Source organism: Nerophis ophidion, linkage group LG04 (genome assembly GCF_033978795.1).
Source record: "Nerophis ophidion isolate RoL-2023_Sa linkage group LG04, RoL_Noph_v1.0, whole genome shotgun sequence".
In the NCBI taxonomy this organism is placed as follows: Eukaryota; Metazoa; Chordata; class Actinopteri; order Syngnathiformes; family Syngnathidae; genus Nerophis; species Nerophis ophidion.
In genome coordinates this window covers 3649795-3670577 of record NC_084614.1, presented here as the reverse complement: position 1 = coordinate 3670577, position 20783 = coordinate 3649795, and the positions used below count along the sequence as shown (strand labels likewise).

Sequence of the window (20783 nt, the reverse complement as noted above, 5' to 3'; positions counted from 1 at the left end):
GAACAAAAAAACATGAAAACAACAAAATTTTATGGTAAAGAAAACAACTGGCAGCTCTGTTACTTGAATTTTATCGCTAAAAACAATGCTGTTGTTTCTCCATTCCATTCCATTTATACCATTTTTTTATATGCTGTGAAAAAATTCTGGTTACTGAGCTGTCGGTTTTTCAAGTAAAATTAAACTATTTCTTTGTTAAAATAAAGATAAATACAGTACTTAAATATCTGCTTGACGTACGATTTAAAAAAAAAAGATCAATCAAATTGTAGAATGTAAAATTGACAATAGATTTTACGGTTAAATTCCGCCAACTGAGTTTTTTACTGTAAAATCAACTTTGGTACTGTTTTTTTTTTTTATACAGTAAGACATAAAAAAAACAAGATAGTGTTAATTGGCAGCTCTGTTGCTTGAATTTTATCGCTAAAAACAATGCTGCTGTTTCTCCTTTCCATTCCATTTATACCATTTTTTTATATGCTGTGAAAAAATTTTGGTTACTGAGCTGTCGGTTTTTCAAGTAAAATTAAACTATTTCTTTGTTAAAATAAAGATAAATACAGTACTTAAATATCTGCTTGACGTATGATTTAAAAAAAAAAAAAAGATCAATCAAATTGTAGAATGTAAAATTGACAATAGATTTTATGGTTAAATTCCGCCGACTGAGTTTTTTACTGTAAAATCAACTTCGATACTGTTTTTTTTTTATACAGTAAGACATAAAAACATTAAAACAACAAGATTGTGTTAATTGGCAGCTCTGTTGCTTGAACTTCACAGCTAAAAACAATGCTGTTGTTTCTCCATTCCATTCCATTTATACCATTTTTTTAATATATGCTGTGAAAAACCCACATCGTTTACTGTAAAATTTCGCCGACTTAATTTTTTTTTTACTCTAAAATCAACTTTGGTACTGTTTTTCTATACAGTAAGAAAAAAAACAAGAAAACAACAAAATTTTATGGTAAAGAAAACAACAACTGGCAGCTCTGTTCCTTGAATTTTATCGCAAAAAAAGTGCTGTTGTTTCTCCATTCCATTCCATTTATACCATTTTTTTATATGCTGTGTAAAAATTCTGGTTACTGAGCTGTCGGTTTTTCAAGTAAAATTAAAATATTTTTGGGGTTAAAATAAAGATAATTATAGTACTTAAATTCATCTTATTCATTTAAGCGTGTTTAATCAACAAAATGGCCTCCGCCTTCTCGCATTCTTCAGCTGTGGACTATTAGCATTAGCTAACATCCTAATCCTGGCCTTACACACACACACACACACACACACACACACACACCAGACGATGACTCATCACTTTGCACGGGACCTTTAGAAGCCGGGTCGAAGAACATTTTGTCTTAATCGTTTTTTTTCCCCCTCAGCCTTGTGGCAGCCTGCTTAGAAAGTCGCTGCCTGTATATATATATATATATATATATATATATATATATATATATATATATATATATATATATATATATATATATATATATATATATATATATATATATATATATATATATATATATATATATATATATATATATATATATATATATATAAACTCCTGAACTCTAGACAACGGAAGTTCCCTCAGTCAGCAATGGTTTGGGGAGCCATGTCAGCTGCTGGTTTTGGTCCACTGTGTTTCATCAAGTCCAGAGTCAATTCAGCTGTGTACATGCTTCCATCGGTTGTAAAGCTCTACGGAGATGATGATTTCATTCTCCAGCATGATCTGGCACCTGCCCACAGTGCCAAAACCAGCAGTAACTGGTGTACTGACCATGGCATTACTGTCCTCCATTGGCCTGCCAACTCCCCTGACCTGAACCCCATAGAGAATTTGTGGGGTATTGTGAAGAAGAAGCTGAAAGACACCAGACCCAATAATGCAAATGAGCTAAAGGCCGCTCTTGAAGCATCCTGTGCATCCATAACACCTCAGCAATGCCACAGGCTGATTGCCTCCATGCCACGTCGCTTTGATGCAGTAATCCGTGCAAAAGGATTCCCAACCAAGTACTGAGTGCAATAATTGACATTTTTAAATGTTTGATTTTGTTATGCCGTTATAAATCTTTTTTTTTACTCGGTCCGAGGAAATATTCAAATTTTTTGAGATAGGATTTTTGAGTTTTCTTAAGCTGTATGCCAGAATCAGCAATATTAAAATGAATCCAGAATGTGTGACATTTTCATGTTTTTAGTTGCGTTTCGGAAAATAAAGGACTTTATCGCAGTATTAAAATTTTCTGAGACAGTCCTATATATACATATGTGTACATATTATAATATAATAGATATCAGCTAAAACATGTGGAGTGTGTTTGGCATTTTTCTTATCATGCTTTGCAATGGATTTAAATGGGTCTCATTTAGAAATGTTTTAATGGTGCTTAGACGTTTTTTTTTTAAGTAATATCCAGAGTTGTTTTTTTGCACCATGACTAGGGAAGGTTGTTTGTATTGGGTCATATGAGACCCAATAGAAATATTTAAAGTGAAGTAATATAAGCGTTAAATATTTCAGTAATCCATAATTTTGATTTTAATTTGTTAAAATTTTCTGAGTGATGACTAATATGATCAGGGAGGTATAAGTGTTAAAAATAATTCACCCATTTTTAACTTAAAAAAAAAAATTCAAGCCTATATATTTTTTTTTTAATGCCCTTTTTGTCAAATAAAACTTAGTTGTTTTCATATGCCAAACACACAAAATATGAAATATTTTCTCCCTCAAAACAATCCAAATGGAATATTTACTGTTAACATGCTACGGCTTAGCATTAGCCAATTTCTATGGCGATTTTAACACCTCCAAATGTGTTAATGAAAACTACAATTAAGATGCACGTTACAATTAAACTTAGTTTTTTTCATATGCCAAAGACACAAAATATGAAATATTTTTCAAATGGAAATAATTGAATGTGAAGTAATTGAAGGCGTGAATAGGTCAATAATTCATAACATTGATTTAATTAATGATTTTGAGCAGCTTAAATAAAATCAGACTAAAATTATCATACGATTTAAAGCTTTGCTTTTTACTTTCAACATTTGTTTTTTTATTTGTTGGTTTTATGCTTTTTTTGTCACATAAAAATGTGTTTTTTATTATGACAAACAAACAAAATGTGCAATATTTTCCCCAAAATATTTCAAAGTGTAATATTTGATAGTAACTGGAACCTTTAATAAGTCAATAATTCATAACATTATTGATTTTGATTCATTATTATTTTTTGAGTACTAACAGTTAAAAAAAAATAGTCCCCAAAAATTATTGAAAATGTGTTTGTCCTTTTTGTCAAAGAAAACTAAGTATGTCTTATGGCAAACACAAAAAAGGCAACATTTTCCCCCCAAATATGTTTTAAAAAGACAATATTTAATGTGAAGTAAGGTAATTAATTCATAATATTGATTTCTATTTATTGTTTTTATTTTTTTTAACTTTAGCAGTATTAAAGAACAAAAATCTTGTCATCTTTGTGTTATTAGAGTCAACATTGCAACTTTTTCTTGTTACATTTCACCTGTTTGCTCTTTTCATGACATTTTTGAAATTCAATCGCATTTTTAGAATGTGCCATGTTAAAAATGTTTTGCCACAAGTGGCCCTCCAGTTGCACTTGGAACACTTTTGATCTAGACATTTAAGCGTTGGAAAAAAAAAAAAAAAAAAAATCCCCGCAAATAATTTATGACATATTTGTAACATTTTCATGACATGATTTAAAAATTTTTACGACATATTTGTAACATTTTTACAACATACATTTAACATTCTTATGACATATTTTTAACAATTTGACCACTTATTTTTCAAATTTGTATGACTTATTTTTAACACTTATGACAATTTTTTAACATTTGTATGACAGATTTGTAATATTTTAACATTTTCATGACATATTTTTAACATTTTTAAAATAGTTTTTGAAAAACATTTTTAGGACATATAAAAAATGACAGTTTACTTTTTATGACTTTTTTAACATTTGTATGACATATTTTAATGATATATTTTTCTACATTTTTATGATATATTTTTCAACTTTTATGACATATTTTTTACTTTTTTATAACATTTTTATGACATATATGAAACAATATTTTGACGTATGTTTAACATTATGACATATTTGTAATCTTTTTATGACATTTTAACAATTTCTATGACATTAAAAAAAATGACTTTTTTTACCATTTTATGTCATATTTTTAAACATTTTTACGACGTATTATTGGCATTTTTATGACACATTTTAAAAAAATTTATGACATATCTCTAACATTTTTATGACATATTTGTAAAATTTTCACGACATATTTGTAACTTTTACAACATATTTTTAAAAATTTTACAACATATTTTTAGCATATGACATATTTGTAGCATTTTTATGACATATTTAAAAAAAATTAAGAATCTTTTAAATTTTTATGATGTATTTAACATTTTTATGACATATCTTTTTTTACATTTTTATGACATATTTAAAAACATTTGACATATTTTTTACATTTTCATGATGTATTTTTAAACATTTGTACGACGTATTTAAGATTTTTATGACTTATTCGTACAATTTTTACAACATGTTTTTTACATAATTACAACATATTTGGAACATTTTTAGTAAATAAAACAAATTACGACATATTAACATTTTGACATATTTTCGATTTTTTTTTAATTTTCATGACATTAACATTTTTCTGACATTTGTAAAAATGTTAAGACATTTTATATTTTTAGGACGTTTTCATAACATCTTTTTAACCTTTTGACATGTTTAACATGACATATTTAAAAAAAATGTATGACATTTTTTAATCTTTTTGACATAGTTAACATTTTTACGACATTTTTATGACGTATTTTTAACATTTATGATATATTTTTAAATTTTTATAAAATACACATATATATATATTTACCTATTTTTAAACATTTGCACGACATATTTTCAAGATTTTAACATATTTGTAAAATTTTTACGACATTTTTTTTTACATATTTTGAACATTTTTAGGACATTAAAAAAAATCACGACATTTTTAACATTTAAGATTTTAATTACATATTTGTAAAAATTTTAAGAGTCATATTTTGTATTCTTATGGAATTTTTATAATATATTTTCAACCTTTTATGACCTATTTTTAATCTTTTTATGACATATTTAAAAACAATTTACAACATATTTTTTTTACATTTTTATGACATATTTTTAAACATTTGTATGATGTATTTTTAAGATTTTTATGACATTTGTAACATTCTTACAACATATTTTTAAGATTTTTATGACATTTGTAACATTCTTACAACATATTTTTAAGATTTTTATGACATATTTTTCAAAAATGTTTACAACTGGGACCAAACTCCAGGAAAGTACTAAAAGTTACAAAAATATTTAGTTTTTGAAGATGAGAAATAGAAAAATGGCCATAATCCGTCCATCCATTTTTTATCGCTTGTCCCGATGGTAATCAATAATAGAAATATTGGAAGCGATGACATCAGCTGTATGATAAAGAACTTTTATTGTCATGTTTAGGAGCTAAAGCGACATCCTGGCCCTACAAAATAAAAGCTCAACATGCAAGTTTCATAGCGTTCAGGAGGTCTTCAGGTCAGACGGCCACGTTGGCCAGCCGCGGGTCCGAGTCCTGCTCGTAGCGGTAGTGGTAGACCTCCATGTGGTCCCTGCAGGCCTCCCGGATGTTGTTGACCCAGCGCTTGATGCCACCCCGGTTGAGGTAGAGCACCATGAGGAAGACCAGCCCGATCAGAGCCAGGACCATGCCCAGGAACACGTAGGAGACCGCCTCCAGGTTGTCGTCCACGCAGTCCAGGTCCTCCCCGCGCAGCTTCTCCAGGACCAGACCCTTCCTGGCCTCGGGCCGGCCGCAGCGGAGCAGCGCGGCGTCGGGACACTGGCTGGAGTTCTTCAGCCAGTGGTAGAAGGGCTCCAGGTCGCAGGTGCACCGGAAGGGGTTCTGGGACAGGTAGACCCGGGTGCGCCTCTGCTGCTCCAGCCGGCTGACGTCGTCCCCGCTTACGGTCTCGATGGAGTTGTTGACCAGGACCAGCTGGTGCAGGCCGGACCGGGCCGGCGGGACGGAGCGCAGCCCGTTGCCCGCCAGCTCCAGGCGGTGCAGGTCCCGCAGACCCGGGGACGCCAGGGCCGCCCACAGCTGCGGGGCGGCCCCGGGCGCCAAGGACTGGTTGAGGCACAGCGTGCGGACTTCCAGGAGTCCATTGAACGCACCGTCCGAGATCACCTCCAAGCGGTTGCGGCTCAGATCCAGCACGTGCACGCGCGGCAGCCCCGCGAAGGCGTCCGCCTCGATGACCCGGATCATGTTGGAGGACAGGGACAGAGTCGCCACGTCCAACTGGGTGCCGTTGTCCCTGAACGCACCGCCGCGCAGAGTCCTCAACTCCCGCCCGCGCACGATCAGCGTGGACGTCCACGGCGGGACGCGCGCCGGGACTCCCGCGGATGTGGCGGCGGCGGCCCCGCAGGTCACCGTGCCCGAGCCGCGCTCGCACGCGCACGCCGGCGGGCACGCGTCCTCCTGCGCGCGGACGCACGCCAAAACCGCCACGCACGAACGCCACCACCACACGCGCGTCCACATCTTCAAAGAAGCACGCTCGTGCACGCGCCAGCCTGCAACGCAACGCTCATGGCGCCTTCAGGCGGCGCGCGGGACCCCGAGTGAGGCGCCGCGGACCCGGGCTGCCGGTCTGGACCGCGGCCACGCCCCCCATGTCACGTGACCCCGGAGAGAGAGATGACGTCACGCTACTGTTGCTTCCCAATGTTATTCATGACTTCTCTTCAAATGTTTGATTTATAATAAATGGATTTATTATAATTTACCAGGAAATCATAGTTTGTGCCTTTCTAAGTAAAATGTTTAAAGCTAAAAAAAAAATGATATAAATATTTTTTTTAATTAATGACTTCTCTTTAACAAGAAAAAAAAGCCGTGAAAACGATGATGCTGTGTTCCAAATTTAAGTTATTTGATGAATCTGAATTTTATTTTTAGTTATATATATATATATATATATATATATATATATATATATATATATATATATATATTTGTATTCTATTTTTGTTATTTTGAATTTACAACCCCCTGGTGCTGTTTTGTTTTCATTATGTTTTATATTGTTGTTGGACTTACTGTATATAATATTTGAAATTTATAAATAAAGATTTATTAAAAAAAATAAAATAAAAAAATCATGACTTCTCTTCTTTTCTCGCTCCTTCCTTCGTCTTGCTCTTCCAGAACTAAGTGGCCTCACACTCAGAGCAGGCTTGGCTTCTTTTTACACTTCGACCACCTTAAAAAGACGGTGAAATGTGTGCTAAAACCGACTATTTGTATTTCCCATCATTCCCTTGTAGTTGGACGTTATACATGCCACTGTATAAGCAGGGGCGGCCAAATTTTTTTTTTTTTTTTTTAGGCCCTGCGGACTTAAATGCTAACGTTGGCGTGCTAACGTATAAAATGCGTCAAGTAAGAGAGCAGCAAAAGAGGATAAATGTAACTTTAGAGGAAAATCTGCACGCACAACACTTAAAACCTTTAGGCCAGGGGTCAGCAACCTTTTTGAAAGCAAGAGCTACTTCTTGGGTACTGATTAATGCCAAGGGGTACCAGTTTGATACACACTTCAATAAACTGCCATAATTTGCTCAATTTACCTTTAATAAATAAATCTATAAATATATAAAAATGGGTATTTTTGTCTGTCATTCCGGCGTACATTTTTTCCCCTTTTAAGGAAGGTTTTTTTGTAGCGAATAAATGATGAAAAAAACACTTAATGGATGGGTTTAAAAGAGGAGAAAACACAAAATGTGTGAATGTTGTCCGTCTGTGTTAGCCCGGCGGTGAGGAGGCGACTTGTCCAGGGTGTACCCTGCCTTCCGCCCGATTGTAGCTGAGATAGGCGCCAGCGCCCCCAAAAGGGAATAACCGGTAGAAAATGGATGGATGGGTTTAAAAAGAGGAGAAAACACAAAATGTGTGAATGTTGTCCGTCTATCTGTGTTGGCGAGGGAGGCGACTTGTCCAGGGTGTACCCCGCCTTCCGCCCGATTACAGCTGATATAGGCACCAACGCCCCTCCTCCTGAACCCAAAAGGGAATAAGCGGTAGGAAAATGGATGGATGGAACATAGTTCAATCTCGACTCTTTAAAAATCAAATTTCAACCGAAAAAATTTAAAAAAAATTAAAAAAATACATTTATAGAACATCATTAGTAATTTTTCCTGATTAAGATTAATTTTAGAATTTTGATGACATGTTTCAAATAGGTTAAAATCCAATCTTCACTTTGTTAAAATATATAACAAATTTCTAACAAAGAAATAATTTCTTCTAGATTTTCCGGAACAACATTTTTAAAAGATATTCAAAAGACTTTGAAAAAAGATTTAAATTTGATTCTATAGATTTTCCAGAATAATTTTTTTGAATTTTAATCATAAGTTTGAAGAAATATTTCACAAATATTCTTTGTCGAAAAAACAGAAGCTAAAATGAAGAATTAAATTAAAATGTATTTATTATTCTTTAAAATAAATAAAAAATAATTACTTGAACATTGATTTGAATTGTCAGGAAAGAAGAGAAAGGAATTTAAAAAGGTAAAAAAAGTATGTGTTTAAAAATCCTAAAATCTTTTTTAGGGTTGTATTTTTTCTCTAAAATTGTCTTTTCTGAAAGTAAAAAAAATAAATGATTTTATTTAAACAAGTGAAGACCAAGTCTTTAAAATATTTTCAAATTCTATTTGAGTTTTGTCTCTCTTAGAATTAAAAATGTTCAGCTAAGTGAGACCAGCTTGCTAGTAAATAAATACAATTAAAAAGAAAATTGATGCAGCTCACTGGTAAGTGCTGCTATTTGAGCTATTTTTAGAACAGGCCAGCGGGCGACTCATCTGGTCCTTACGGGCGACTTGGTGGTCTACATAGACTCCACTTCAAGGTCACGGCTGCCTAGGCCACAAGGTCAGGGTGGAAGTGAATGAATGAGGTGGCTCAGAGTCAAGTTGCAGCTGTGGTGGGGTGGTATGGATAGTGGTGGGGGTGGGGGTGGGGGTCCAGTACTAAATCCCCAGGTCCTGAAAAGGTCGTCCTTGTGTGTTTGGTCGGGCTAAAACAAGGCGCAGGTTTTATGGAGCTTATCAGAGTCCGCCAGCAGCCAGCGAGAAGCTCTCCATCACGCCGCGTCATGACGTATCTACCTCGCCACGTGGCTGATTGATGGCCCTTGTTGGGGGGGGGGGGGGGGCATGTTCCCAAGCAACACGACATGTACATTTTTAAACACTTTTAGGGATCCTTTACAATTAAAATGGTTCAAATGAGTCATATAAGTGAAGTGAATTATATTTATATAGCCCTTTTTCTCTAGTGACTCAAAGCGCTTTACATAGTGAAACCCAATATCTAAGTTACAATTAAACCAGTGTGGGTGGCACTGGGAGTTAAGTGTCTTGCCCAAGGACACAACGGCAGTGACTAGGATGGCGGAAGCGGGAATCGAACCTGTAACCCTCAAGTTGCTGGCATGGCCGCGCTACCAACCGAGCTAAACCGCCCCTCTAGAGTCAAATTACTTGGTACGTAAAAAATGCTAATATTAGCATTTTAATATGCTAACATTTTTTTTTTTTTTTTTATCTAATTTTAAAGTTTAAGCCAATTTTTCAGCTGTACACCTAAAGAGTCAAATAACTTGGTACGTGACACATGCTAATATTAGCATTTTAATATGCTAACTTATTTTTTAAATCTAATTTTAAACCTTTTTAAGTTAATTTCGCAGCTATACACCTAAGAGTCAAACCCCTTGGTACATGACACATGCTAACATTAGCATTTTAATATGCTAACATTTTTTTTTTTTTTTTTTTTAAATCTAATTTTAAACTTTAAGCCAATTTTGCAGCTGTACACCTAAAGAGTCAAATAACTTGGTACGTGACACATGCTAATATTAGCATTTTAATATGCTAACTTATTTTTTAAATCTAATTTTAAACTTTTTAAAGTTAATTTTGCAGCTATACACCTAAGAGTCAAAAACCTTGGTACGTGACACATGCTAACATTTTTTTTTTTTTTTTTTTTTAAATCTAATTTTAAACTTTTTTAAGCCAATTTTGCAGCTGTACACCTAAAGAGTCAAATAACTTGGTACGTGACACATGCTGATATTAGCATTTTAATATGCTAACTTGTTTTTTAAATCTAATTTTAAACCTTTTTAAGTTAATTTCGCAGCTGTACACCTAAGAGTCAAAAACCTTGGTACGTGACACATGCTTACATTAGCATTTTAATATGCTAACATTTTTTTTTTTTTTTTTTTTTAAATCTAATTTTAAACTTTTTTAAGCCAATTTTGCAGCTGTACACCTAAAGAGTCAAATAACTTGGTACGTGACACATGCTGATATTAGCATTTTAATATGCTAACTTATTTTTTAAATCTAATTTTAAACTTTTTTAAGTTAATTTTGCAGCTATACACCTAAGAGTCAAAAACATTGGTACGTGACACATGCTAACATTAGCATCTTAATATGTTAACTTTTTTTTGTGGCAATTTTTTTTTACCTTTTTAAAGTTAATTTTGCAGCTGTACACCTAAGAGTGAAGTGAATTATATTTATATAGCCCTTTTTCTCTAGTGACTCAAAGCGCTTTACATAGCGAAACCCAATATCTAAGTTCCATTTAAAGCAGTGTGGGTGGCACTGGGAGCAGGTGGGTAAAGTGTCTTGCCCAAGGACACAACGGCAGTGACTAGGATGGCGGAAGCGGGAATCGAACCTGCAAACCTCAAGTTGCTGGCACGGCCGCTCTACAAACCGAACTATACCGCCCCTCTCGAGTCAAAGAGTCAAATTACTTGGTACGTGAAAAATGCTAATATTAGCATTTTAATATGCTAACATTTTTTTTTTTTTTTTATCAAATTTTAAACTTTTTTTAAGCCAAATTTTCAGCTGTACACCTAAAGAGTCAAATAACTTGGTACGTGACACATGCTAATATTAGCATTTTAATATGCTAACTTACTTTTTAAATCTAATTTTAAACCTTTTTAAGTTAATTTCGCAGCTATACACCTAAGAGTCAAAAACCTTGGTAGGTGACACATGCTAACATTAGCATTTTAATATGCCAACATTTTTTTTTTTTTTTTAAATCTAATTTTAAACTTTAAGTCAATTTTGCAGCTGTACACCTAAAGAGTCAAATAACTTGGTACGTGACACATGCTAATATTAGCATTTTAATATGCTAACTTATTTTTTAAATCTAATTTTAAACTTTTTTAAGTTAATTTTGCAGCTATACACTTAAGAGTCAAAAACCTTGGTACGTGACACATGCTAACATTAGCATCTTAATATGTTAACTTTTTTTTGTGGCTATTTTTTTTTTACCTTTTTAAAGTTAATTTTGCAGCTGTACACCTAAGAGTGAAGTGAATTATATTTATATAGCCCTTTTTCTCTAGTGACTCAAAGCGCTTTACATAGCGAAACCCAATATCTAAGTTACATTTAAAGCAGTGTGGGTGGCACTGGGAGTTAAGTGTCTTGCCCAAAGACACAACGGCAGTGACTAGGATGGCAGAAGCGGGAATCGAACCTGCAACCCTCAAGTTGCTAGCACGGCCGCTCTACCAACCGAGCTAAACCGCCCCTCTAGAGTCAAAGAGTCAAATTACTTGGTACGTAAAAAATACTAATATTAGCATTTTAATATGCTAACATTTTTTTTTTTTTTTTTATCAAATTTTAAACTTTTTTAAGCCAATTTTTCAGCTTTACACCTAAAGAGTCAAATAACTTGGTACGTGACACATGCTAATATTAGCATTTTAATATGCTAACTTATTTTTTAAATCTAATTTTAAACCTTTTTAAGTTAATTTCGCAGCTATACACCTAAGAGTCAAAAACCTTGGTACGTGACACATGCTAACATTAGCATTTTAATATGCTAACATTTTTTTTTTTTTTTTTTTTAAATCTAATTTTAAACTTTAAGCCAATTTTGCAGCTGTACACCTAAAGAGTCAAATAACTTGGTACGTGACACATGCTGATATTAGCATTTTAATATGCTAACTTATTTTTTAAATCTAATTTTAAACTTTTTTAAGTTAATTTTGCAGCTATACACCTAAGAGTCAAAAACCTTGGTACGTGACACATGCTAACATTAGCATCTTAATATGTTAACTTTTTTTTGTGGCAATTTTTTTTTACCTTTTTAAAGTTAATTTTGCAGCTGTACACCTAAGAGTGAAGTGAATTATATTTATATAGCCCTTTTTCTCTAGTGACTCAAAGCGCTTTACATAGCGAAACCCAATATCTAAGTTACATTTTAAGCAGTGTGGGTGGCACTGGGAGTTAAGTGTCTTGCCCAAAGACACAACGGCAGTGACTAGGATGGCAGAAGCGGGAATCGAACCTGCAACCCTCAAGTTGCTAGCACGGCCGCTCTACCAACCGAGCTAAACCGCCCCTCTAGAGTCAAAGAGTCAAATTACTTGGTACGTGAAAAATGCTAATATTAGCCTTTTAATATGCTAACATTTCTTTTTTTTTTTTTTTTTTTTTAAATCAAATTTTAAACTTTTTTAAGCCAATTTTTCAGCTGTACACCTAAAGAGTCAAATAACTTGGTACGTGACACATGCTAATATTAGCATTTTAATATGCTAACTTATTTTTTAAATCAAATTTTAAACCTTTTTAAGTGTATTTAGCAGCTATACACCTAAGAGTCAAAAACCTTGGTACGTGACACATGCTAACATTAGCATTTTAATATGCTAACATTTTTTTTTTTTTTAAATCTAATTTTAAACTTTTTTAAGCTAATTTTTCAGCGGTACACCTAAAGAGTCAAATAACTTGGTACGTGACACATGTTAATATTAGCATTTTAATATGCTAACTTATTTTTTAAATCTAATTTTAAACTTTTTTAAGTTAATTTCGCAGCTATACACCTAAGAGTCAAAAACCTTGGTACGTGACACATGCTAACATTAGCATCTTAACATGTTAACCTTTTTTTGTGGCTATTTTTTTTTTACTTTTTAAAGTTAATTTTGCAGTATAAATACAATTCACAAATGAGTCATATTATTTTTTCTATCATTCTTTTTGTTCAACTTAAGTTATGTCGAAAAACATCTTGTCAAATATATTTTTTTTTTTTTATGCCAAACACAAAATATGCAAAAAAAAGTCAAAGTGTAATATTTGATCTAGACATCGATTATAAGTTTTAATTATTTTCTATTTTTTTGTTTAATGCCCTGTTAAAAAAAAAAAAAAAAAACTTTTTTTGTTGTTAAAATGCAGAATATATTGATTTAATTTATTATTTTTTGGGGGGTAATAATGGTTTTGAAAAAATACAAATACAAAAATGCCTCACTTTTAAAAGTGTTAAAAATAATAAGTCATACATTTTTTTTGGTTTAACTTAAAACTTTTATATTTGTAGATTTACTTCAAATCCATCCATCGATTATAAGTGCTTTTATTTGTATTATTTGGTTGTTCTTTGCCCTTTTGTTGAAGAAAAATGTCTCTTTTTTCCCAAAAAGTGTAATATTTAATCCAGGTGTGTCAAACTCAAATACAGAGTTGGCTTTTTCTATTTGCAGCCTTCTCAGGTAAATATCAAAATAAACTTTTCCCACATGCTAATAATACATTTTTGTATTGTAGCGTCCAGGAAGAGGTAGTGCTGCAATGGGTTCTGTGTATTTGTTCTGTTGTGTTACAGTGCGGATGTTCTCCCGAAATTTGCTTGTCATTGTCGTTTAGTGTTGGTTCTGTCATGCCCGGCTCTGCCGGTTAGTGTTTGGGGCACTTTGGTCCTCCGACCCGCAGGTGGAGCTGTCGGTTGCTGCCGGTTAGTGTTTGGGGCACTTTGGTCCTCCGACCCGCAGGTGGAGCTGGTCTGTGAAGACGTGCAACATCTCAGAGGGCTGCTGATTGGGCGGCCTATAAAAGGCCTCCCAGCAGCATGCTCTCTCTCTCATGCTCTCTCTCTTTCTCTCTCTCGTCCCACAGGCACATTCGTTTGGTGACCGTATGGTCACGGCAACGACGGCCGGGATTAGCACCACACTAACACCCTTTTGGGACAACACTCATTTACTGATACATTCCTTGGTTAATTCACATTACTGATCACTGATACATGTTGTAAATAAAAGATCTGTTGGCTAAAATGTACAAATCGGTGTGGTCTCCCTTAATGTTACAGCCACTAACAAGCCAGTGGTTGTGACAGTTCACAATGTGGCGCATATTTGTAACAGTCTTAAAGTGGTTTGTACGGCCACCCTCAGTGTGACCTCTATGGCTGTGTGTGTGTGTGTAAAAGCCAAATCTATCATTAATTACCAAGGCCGGCATGCTGTTTCTACGTAGGAAAAGCGGACGTGACGAAAGGTTTTAGAGGACGCTTGAGGCAGTGACTTTAAGACACGCCCCCAATATTGTTGTCCAAGTGGGAATCGGGAGAAATTTGGGAGAATGGTCGCCCCCCTGTGATTTTTGTGAGGGGCACTGAAAATTGAGAGCCTCCATGCTTTAATACATCAATAATTCATAAAATTACAGATTTTGATTAGTTATTATTTTTGTTGGGGATCAAACAAATAAATGGATATATAATAATTTTTTTTACATTTTTAATTTTATTTTAAAAAATTAATACAAATAATTAACATACATACATATATATATCTAATTTATTTTTTAAATTTTTGTATTTTATTTAACAAAAAATATATATATATATATTTTTTTGAAATAAAAATACATAATTTATATATATATATATAAATATATACAATTTAAAATATATATATATAATTTTTTTAAAAATAAAATACAACAAAAAAATTATATATATATATATATATATATTTGTGGGAGAAAAAATCACAAGACTAATATATATATATATATATATATATATATATATATATATATATATATATATATATATATATATATATATGTGTGTGTGTGTGTGTGTGGGGGAAAAATGACAAGACTACTTCATCTCTACAGAACTGTTTCATGAGTGGTTCCCTCAATCATCAGAAAAAAATAATATTAAAATCTCCTGATGATTGAGGGAACCCCTCATGAAACAGTTCTGTAGAGATGAAGTAGTCTTGTGATTTTTCCCACACCTACATATTGCGCTCTACCACGGTATCGAGCACTATTCTCTGGATAATCCAATCAAGATATATAATATATATTTTTTAACTTTCAACAATTCTATATCTATATCAACTTCAGATCTATACAGCGATTATTAGTTTTTCTTACTATTTATTTTTTTTTTTTGTTTTAGGCCCTTTGTAACAAGAGGTAAGATTTAATGAAGTTTATTTACCAAAAGGAGCTATGAACAAAAACACTGCTGCTAAAGAAAAGGCAAACAAAAGACACTAGCATGAAAGCTAGGATAAACAACCAGGAAACAAAAATGGCACAAAAGGGAAAAACAATTCATCGGCATGAAAACTGGAAAAACACAAAGGCTTAGCGTGAAAAGACAACAAGAAATTACATACCAGAAGTCGCAGTCGTCACCTGTTGCATGGGAGAAAAATACGAACCCAGAATGAATAACAACAAGAGGAAGGCTTATATAGTGAAGGTGATTAGAAGAACAGGTGTGCGTGGACCGGGAGTAGCAGCTGAAACTAATTAGTAACCATGGTGATGGACTAAACAGGAAATAAGAAGGTCAGACGGAGAATGAAAACAAAAATGGAACAATAAACAAAAATATGTGAAGATCCGGGTTTTGATTCATTATTATTTTTGGAGCAATGATGTGTTATTAGAGTTAACTTTGCCATCTTTTTCCTTACATTTCACCTGTTTGCTCTTTTACTTCACTTTTTTTTTGTTTTAAGCTGTTTTTTGGTCGTAGAAAACTTCTCTTTTTATTTGCCAAACACACAAAATTTGCAGTGTTTTCCTCCAAAAATATTTCAAAGTGTAATATTCAATCAATAATTCATAACATCGATTTAGTTCATTACTATTTATTGGAGTAATAACAGTTTAAAAAAATAATAATAATAAAAAATGCCTCACTCATAAAAGTGTTAAAAAAATAAAAATTTGATTTAACTTTGAAATTGTATATTTCAAGATCTATTTCAAATCCATCCATTGCTTATAAGTTATTTTCAAAGTTTTTTTGAATTTTTATTATTTGTTAGTTTTATGCCCTTTTGTTGAGAAAAAATTGCTTTTTTTTAATTTGTCAGACACAATATTTTTCCCAAAAAGTGTAATATTTAATGTGAAGTAATTGGAGCTTTTAATACACCAATAATTCATAACATTATTGTTTTTATAATTGTTATTGTTGGGGATCAAAATAAAAATTGGATATACATATATATACATATTTATTTAAAAAAAAAAACATTTTTGAATTTTTTAAGCTGTTTTTTGGTCGAAGAAAACTTCTCTTTTTATGCAATAAAATATTTCAAAGTGTAATATTCAATCAATAATTCATAACATTGAGTTAGTTCATTATTATTTTTTGGAGTAATAACACTTAAAAAAAATAAAAATCCAAAATCTAAAAATGCCTCACTCATAAAAGTGTTAAAAAAATTAAAATTTGGTTTAACTTTGAAATTTTATATTTCAAGATCTACTTCAAATCCATCCATCGATTATAAGTAGTTTTTTTTTTAATTTTACTTTTTTATTATTTGTTAGTTTTATGCCCTTTTGTTGAAGAAAAAATACCTTTTTTATTTGTCAAACACAATATTTTTCCCAAAAAGTGTAATATTTAATGTGAAGTAATTGGAGCTTTTAATACACCAATAATTCATAACATTGTTGTTTTTATAATAATTATTATTATTATTATTGTTGGGGATCAAAATAAAAATTGGATGTACATATATATACATATTTATTTAAAAAAAAACATTTTTGAATTTTTTGAGCTGTTTTTTGGTCGAAGAAAACTTCTCTTTTTATGCAATAAAATATTTCAAAGTGTAATATTCAATCAATAATTCATAACATTGAGTTAGTTCATTATTATTTTTTGGAGTGATAACAGTTAAAAAAAAAAAAAAAATCCAAAATCTAAAAATGCCTCACTCATAAAAGTGTTAAAAAAATTAAAATGTGGTTTAACTTTGAAATTTTATATTTCAAGATCTATTTCAAATCCATCCATTGCTTATAAGTTGTTATTTTCAAAGTTTTTTTAAATTTTTATTATTTGTTAGTTTTATGTCCTTTTGTTGAGAAAAAATTCCTATTTTTTTATTTGTCTAACACAATATTTTTCCCCAAAAGTGTAATATTTAATGTGAAGTAATTGGAGCTTTTAATACACCAATAATTCATAACATTATTGTTTTTATAATTATTATTGTTGGGGGATCAAAATAAAAATTGGATATACATATATATACATATTTATTTAAAAAAAAAAACATTTTTGAATTTTTTAAGCTGTTTTTTGGTCGAAGAAAACTTCTCTTTTTATTTGCCAAACACACAAAATATGCAATATTTTCCTCCAAAAATATTTCAAAGTGTAATATTCAATCAATAATTCATAACATCGATTTAGTTAATTATTATTTTTGGAGTAATATCAGTTAAAAAAAATTAAAAAATCCAAAATCCAAAAATGCCTCACTCATAAAAGTGTTAAAAAACTTAACATTTGGTTTAACTTTGAAATTTTATATTTCAAGATCTACTTCAAATCCATCCATCGATTATAAGTAGTTTTTTTCAAAGTTTTTTTTAAATTTTTATTATTTGTTAGTTTTACGTCCTTTTGTTGAGAAAAAATTCCTATTTTTTAATTTGTCAAACACAATATTTTCCCCCAAAAGTGTGATATTTAATGTGAAGTAATTGGAGCTTTTAATACACCAATAATTCATAACATTATTGTTTTTATAATTATTATTGTTGGGGGATCAAAATAAAAATTGGATATACATATATATACATATTTATTTAAAAAAAAAACATTTTTGAATTTTTTAAGCTGTTTTTTGGTCGAAGAAAACTTCTCTTTTTATTTGCCAAACACACAAAATATGCAATATTTTCCTCCAAAAATATTTCAAAGTGTAATATTCAATCAATAATTCATAACATCGATTTAGTTAATTATTATTTTTGGAGTAATAACAGTTGAAAAAAAAAGCGAATCGAAAAAGTCCTCACTCATGAAAGGGTTAAAAAAATAAGTCCTACATTTTTTGGCGCTAACTTTAAAATTTTAGATTTGTAGATCTACTTCAAATCCTTCCATTTATTTTAAATTTGTTTTAATTTTTTGTTATTTGTTTGTTTTATGCCCTTTTGTTGAAGACAATGTTTTTTTGTTTTTTTTTGCCAAACACACAATATTTTTCCCAAAAAGTGTAATATTTAATGTGAAGTAATTGCAGCTTTTAATTCAGCAATAATTCATAACATTTCAGATTTTGATTCATTATTATTATTATTATTATTGTTGGGGAAAAAAATGGATATTCGTATATATATATATATATAATTTTTTCCCATTTTTTAAAATATTTTTTTATAGCCCTTTTTGTCAAACAGAGAAAAGTTTTCTGTTTAGTTGCCAAACACACAAAACACCAAATATTTTCCTCCAAAAATATTTCAAAGTGTAATATTTAATGTGAAGTAATTGGAGCCTTTAATACATCAATAATTCATAACATTATTGATTTTGATTCATTATTATTATTATTGTTGTAATCAAAATAAAAAAAGGATACATGTATGTATATATATATATATATATATATATATATTTTTTTTTTTTTTTTAAATTGATTTTGATTCATTATTATTATTATTATTAATGTTGGGGATCAAAAGGAAAAAATTTATATATGTATACGTATATGTATATATATATATATATATATATATATATATATGTATATATATATAAATATACATATATAAATGTTTTCCTTTTATATATATATATATTTTCATTTTGATAATAATAATAATGAATCAAAATCAATAAATATAAAAACAATAAATATAAATATAAAAACAATATATATATATATATATATATATATATATATATATATATATATATATATATATATATAATTTTTTATTCTTTATGCCCACTTTGTCAAAGAAAACTTTTCTTTTTAGTTGCCAAACACACAAAATATGCAATATTTTCCTCCAAAAATATTTCAAAGTGTAATATTTAATGTGAAGTAATTGGAGCCTTTAATACATCAATAATTCATAGCATTATTGATTTTGATTCATTATTATTATTATTGTTGTGATCAAAATAAAAAAATGTATACATGTATATATATATATATATATATATATATATTTTTTTTTTTTTCTTTTATTGATTTTGATTCATTATTATTATTATTATTGTTGGGGATCAAAAGGAAAAAATTTATATATGTATACGTATATGTATATATATATATATATATATGTATATATATATAAATATACATATATAAATGTTTTCCTTTTATATATATATATATTTTCATTTTGATAATAATAATAATGAATCAAAATCAATAAATATAAAAACAATAAATATAAATATAAAAACAATATATATATATATATATATATATATATATATATATATATATATATATATATAATTTTTTATTCTTTATGCCCACTTTGTCAAAGAAAACTTTTCTTTTTAGTTGCCAAACACACAAAATATGCAATATTTTCCTCCAAAAATATTTCAAAGTGTAATATTTAATGTGAAGTAATTGGAGCCTTTAATACATCAATAATTCATAGCATTATTGATTTTGATTCATTATTATTATTATTGTTGTGATCAAAATAAAAAAATGTATACATGTATATATATATATATATATATATATATATATATTTTTTTTTTTCTTTTATTGATTTTGATTCATTATTATTATTATTATTGTTGGGGATCAAAAGGAAAAAATTTATATATGTATACGTATATGTATATATATATATACATTTATATATATATATATATGTATATATATATATAAATATACATATATACATTTTCTCCTTTTATATATATATATATACATTTTTTCATTTTGATAATAATAATAATGAATCAAAATCAATAAAAGAAAACACTATATATATATATATATATATATATATATATATATATAAATATATAATTTTTTATTCTTTATGCCCATTTTGTCAAAGAAAACTTCTCTTTTTATTTGCCAAACACACAAAATATGCAATATTTTCCTCCAAAAAATATTTCAGTGTAATATTTCAAAATCTGCAAGCTTTAAATAAGTCAATAATCCCCAACGTTGTGTTATTAGAGTCAACATTGACATTTTTTGTCGTTACATTCCACTTTTTATGATTTTTTTTTTTTTTAAGCATTTTTCGAATGTGCGTTGAAAAATGAGCTGCGGGCCACAAATGGCCCCGGGGGGCCACACTATGGACAGCCCTGTTCTTCTTCACACACACACACACACACACACACGCACACACACACACACACACACACACACACACACACACACACACACACAATAGTGGACAGAATAATGTCTCTCTGACTAACTTT

General features: G+C 30.5%; 2 protein-coding genes across 2 annotated transcripts in view; both read right to left on the bottom strand.

Annotated features, from left to right (window-relative positions):
• LOC133550759 (cytochrome c oxidase assembly factor 4 homolog, mitochondrial) overlaps positions 1–15759 on the bottom strand; it is a 40676-nt gene extending 24917 nt beyond the window's left edge. Inside the window, exon 1 of the mRNA XM_061896768.1 lies at positions 15718–15759. The gene's annotated coding sequence lies outside the window, so the exon portion shown is untranslated. The remainder of the gene's footprint in view (positions 1–15717) is intronic.
• waif2 (Wnt-activated inhibitory factor 2) lies at positions 5556–6865 on the bottom strand. The gene has a single exon (XM_061896481.1). The coding sequence runs from the start codon at positions 6673–6675 to the stop codon at positions 5665–5667; it is 1011 nt and encodes a 336-aa protein (XP_061752465.1). The 5' UTR covers positions 6676–6865; the 3' UTR covers positions 5556–5664.
• Positions 15760–20783: the final 5024 nt, after the last annotated feature.

What these genes read in the sequence shown, in the direction of transcription:
- waif2 (XM_061896481.1), bottom strand. Translation starts at nt 6,675, where the DNA reads ATGTGGACGCGCGTGTGGTGGTGGCGTTCGTGCGTGGCGGTTTTGGCG.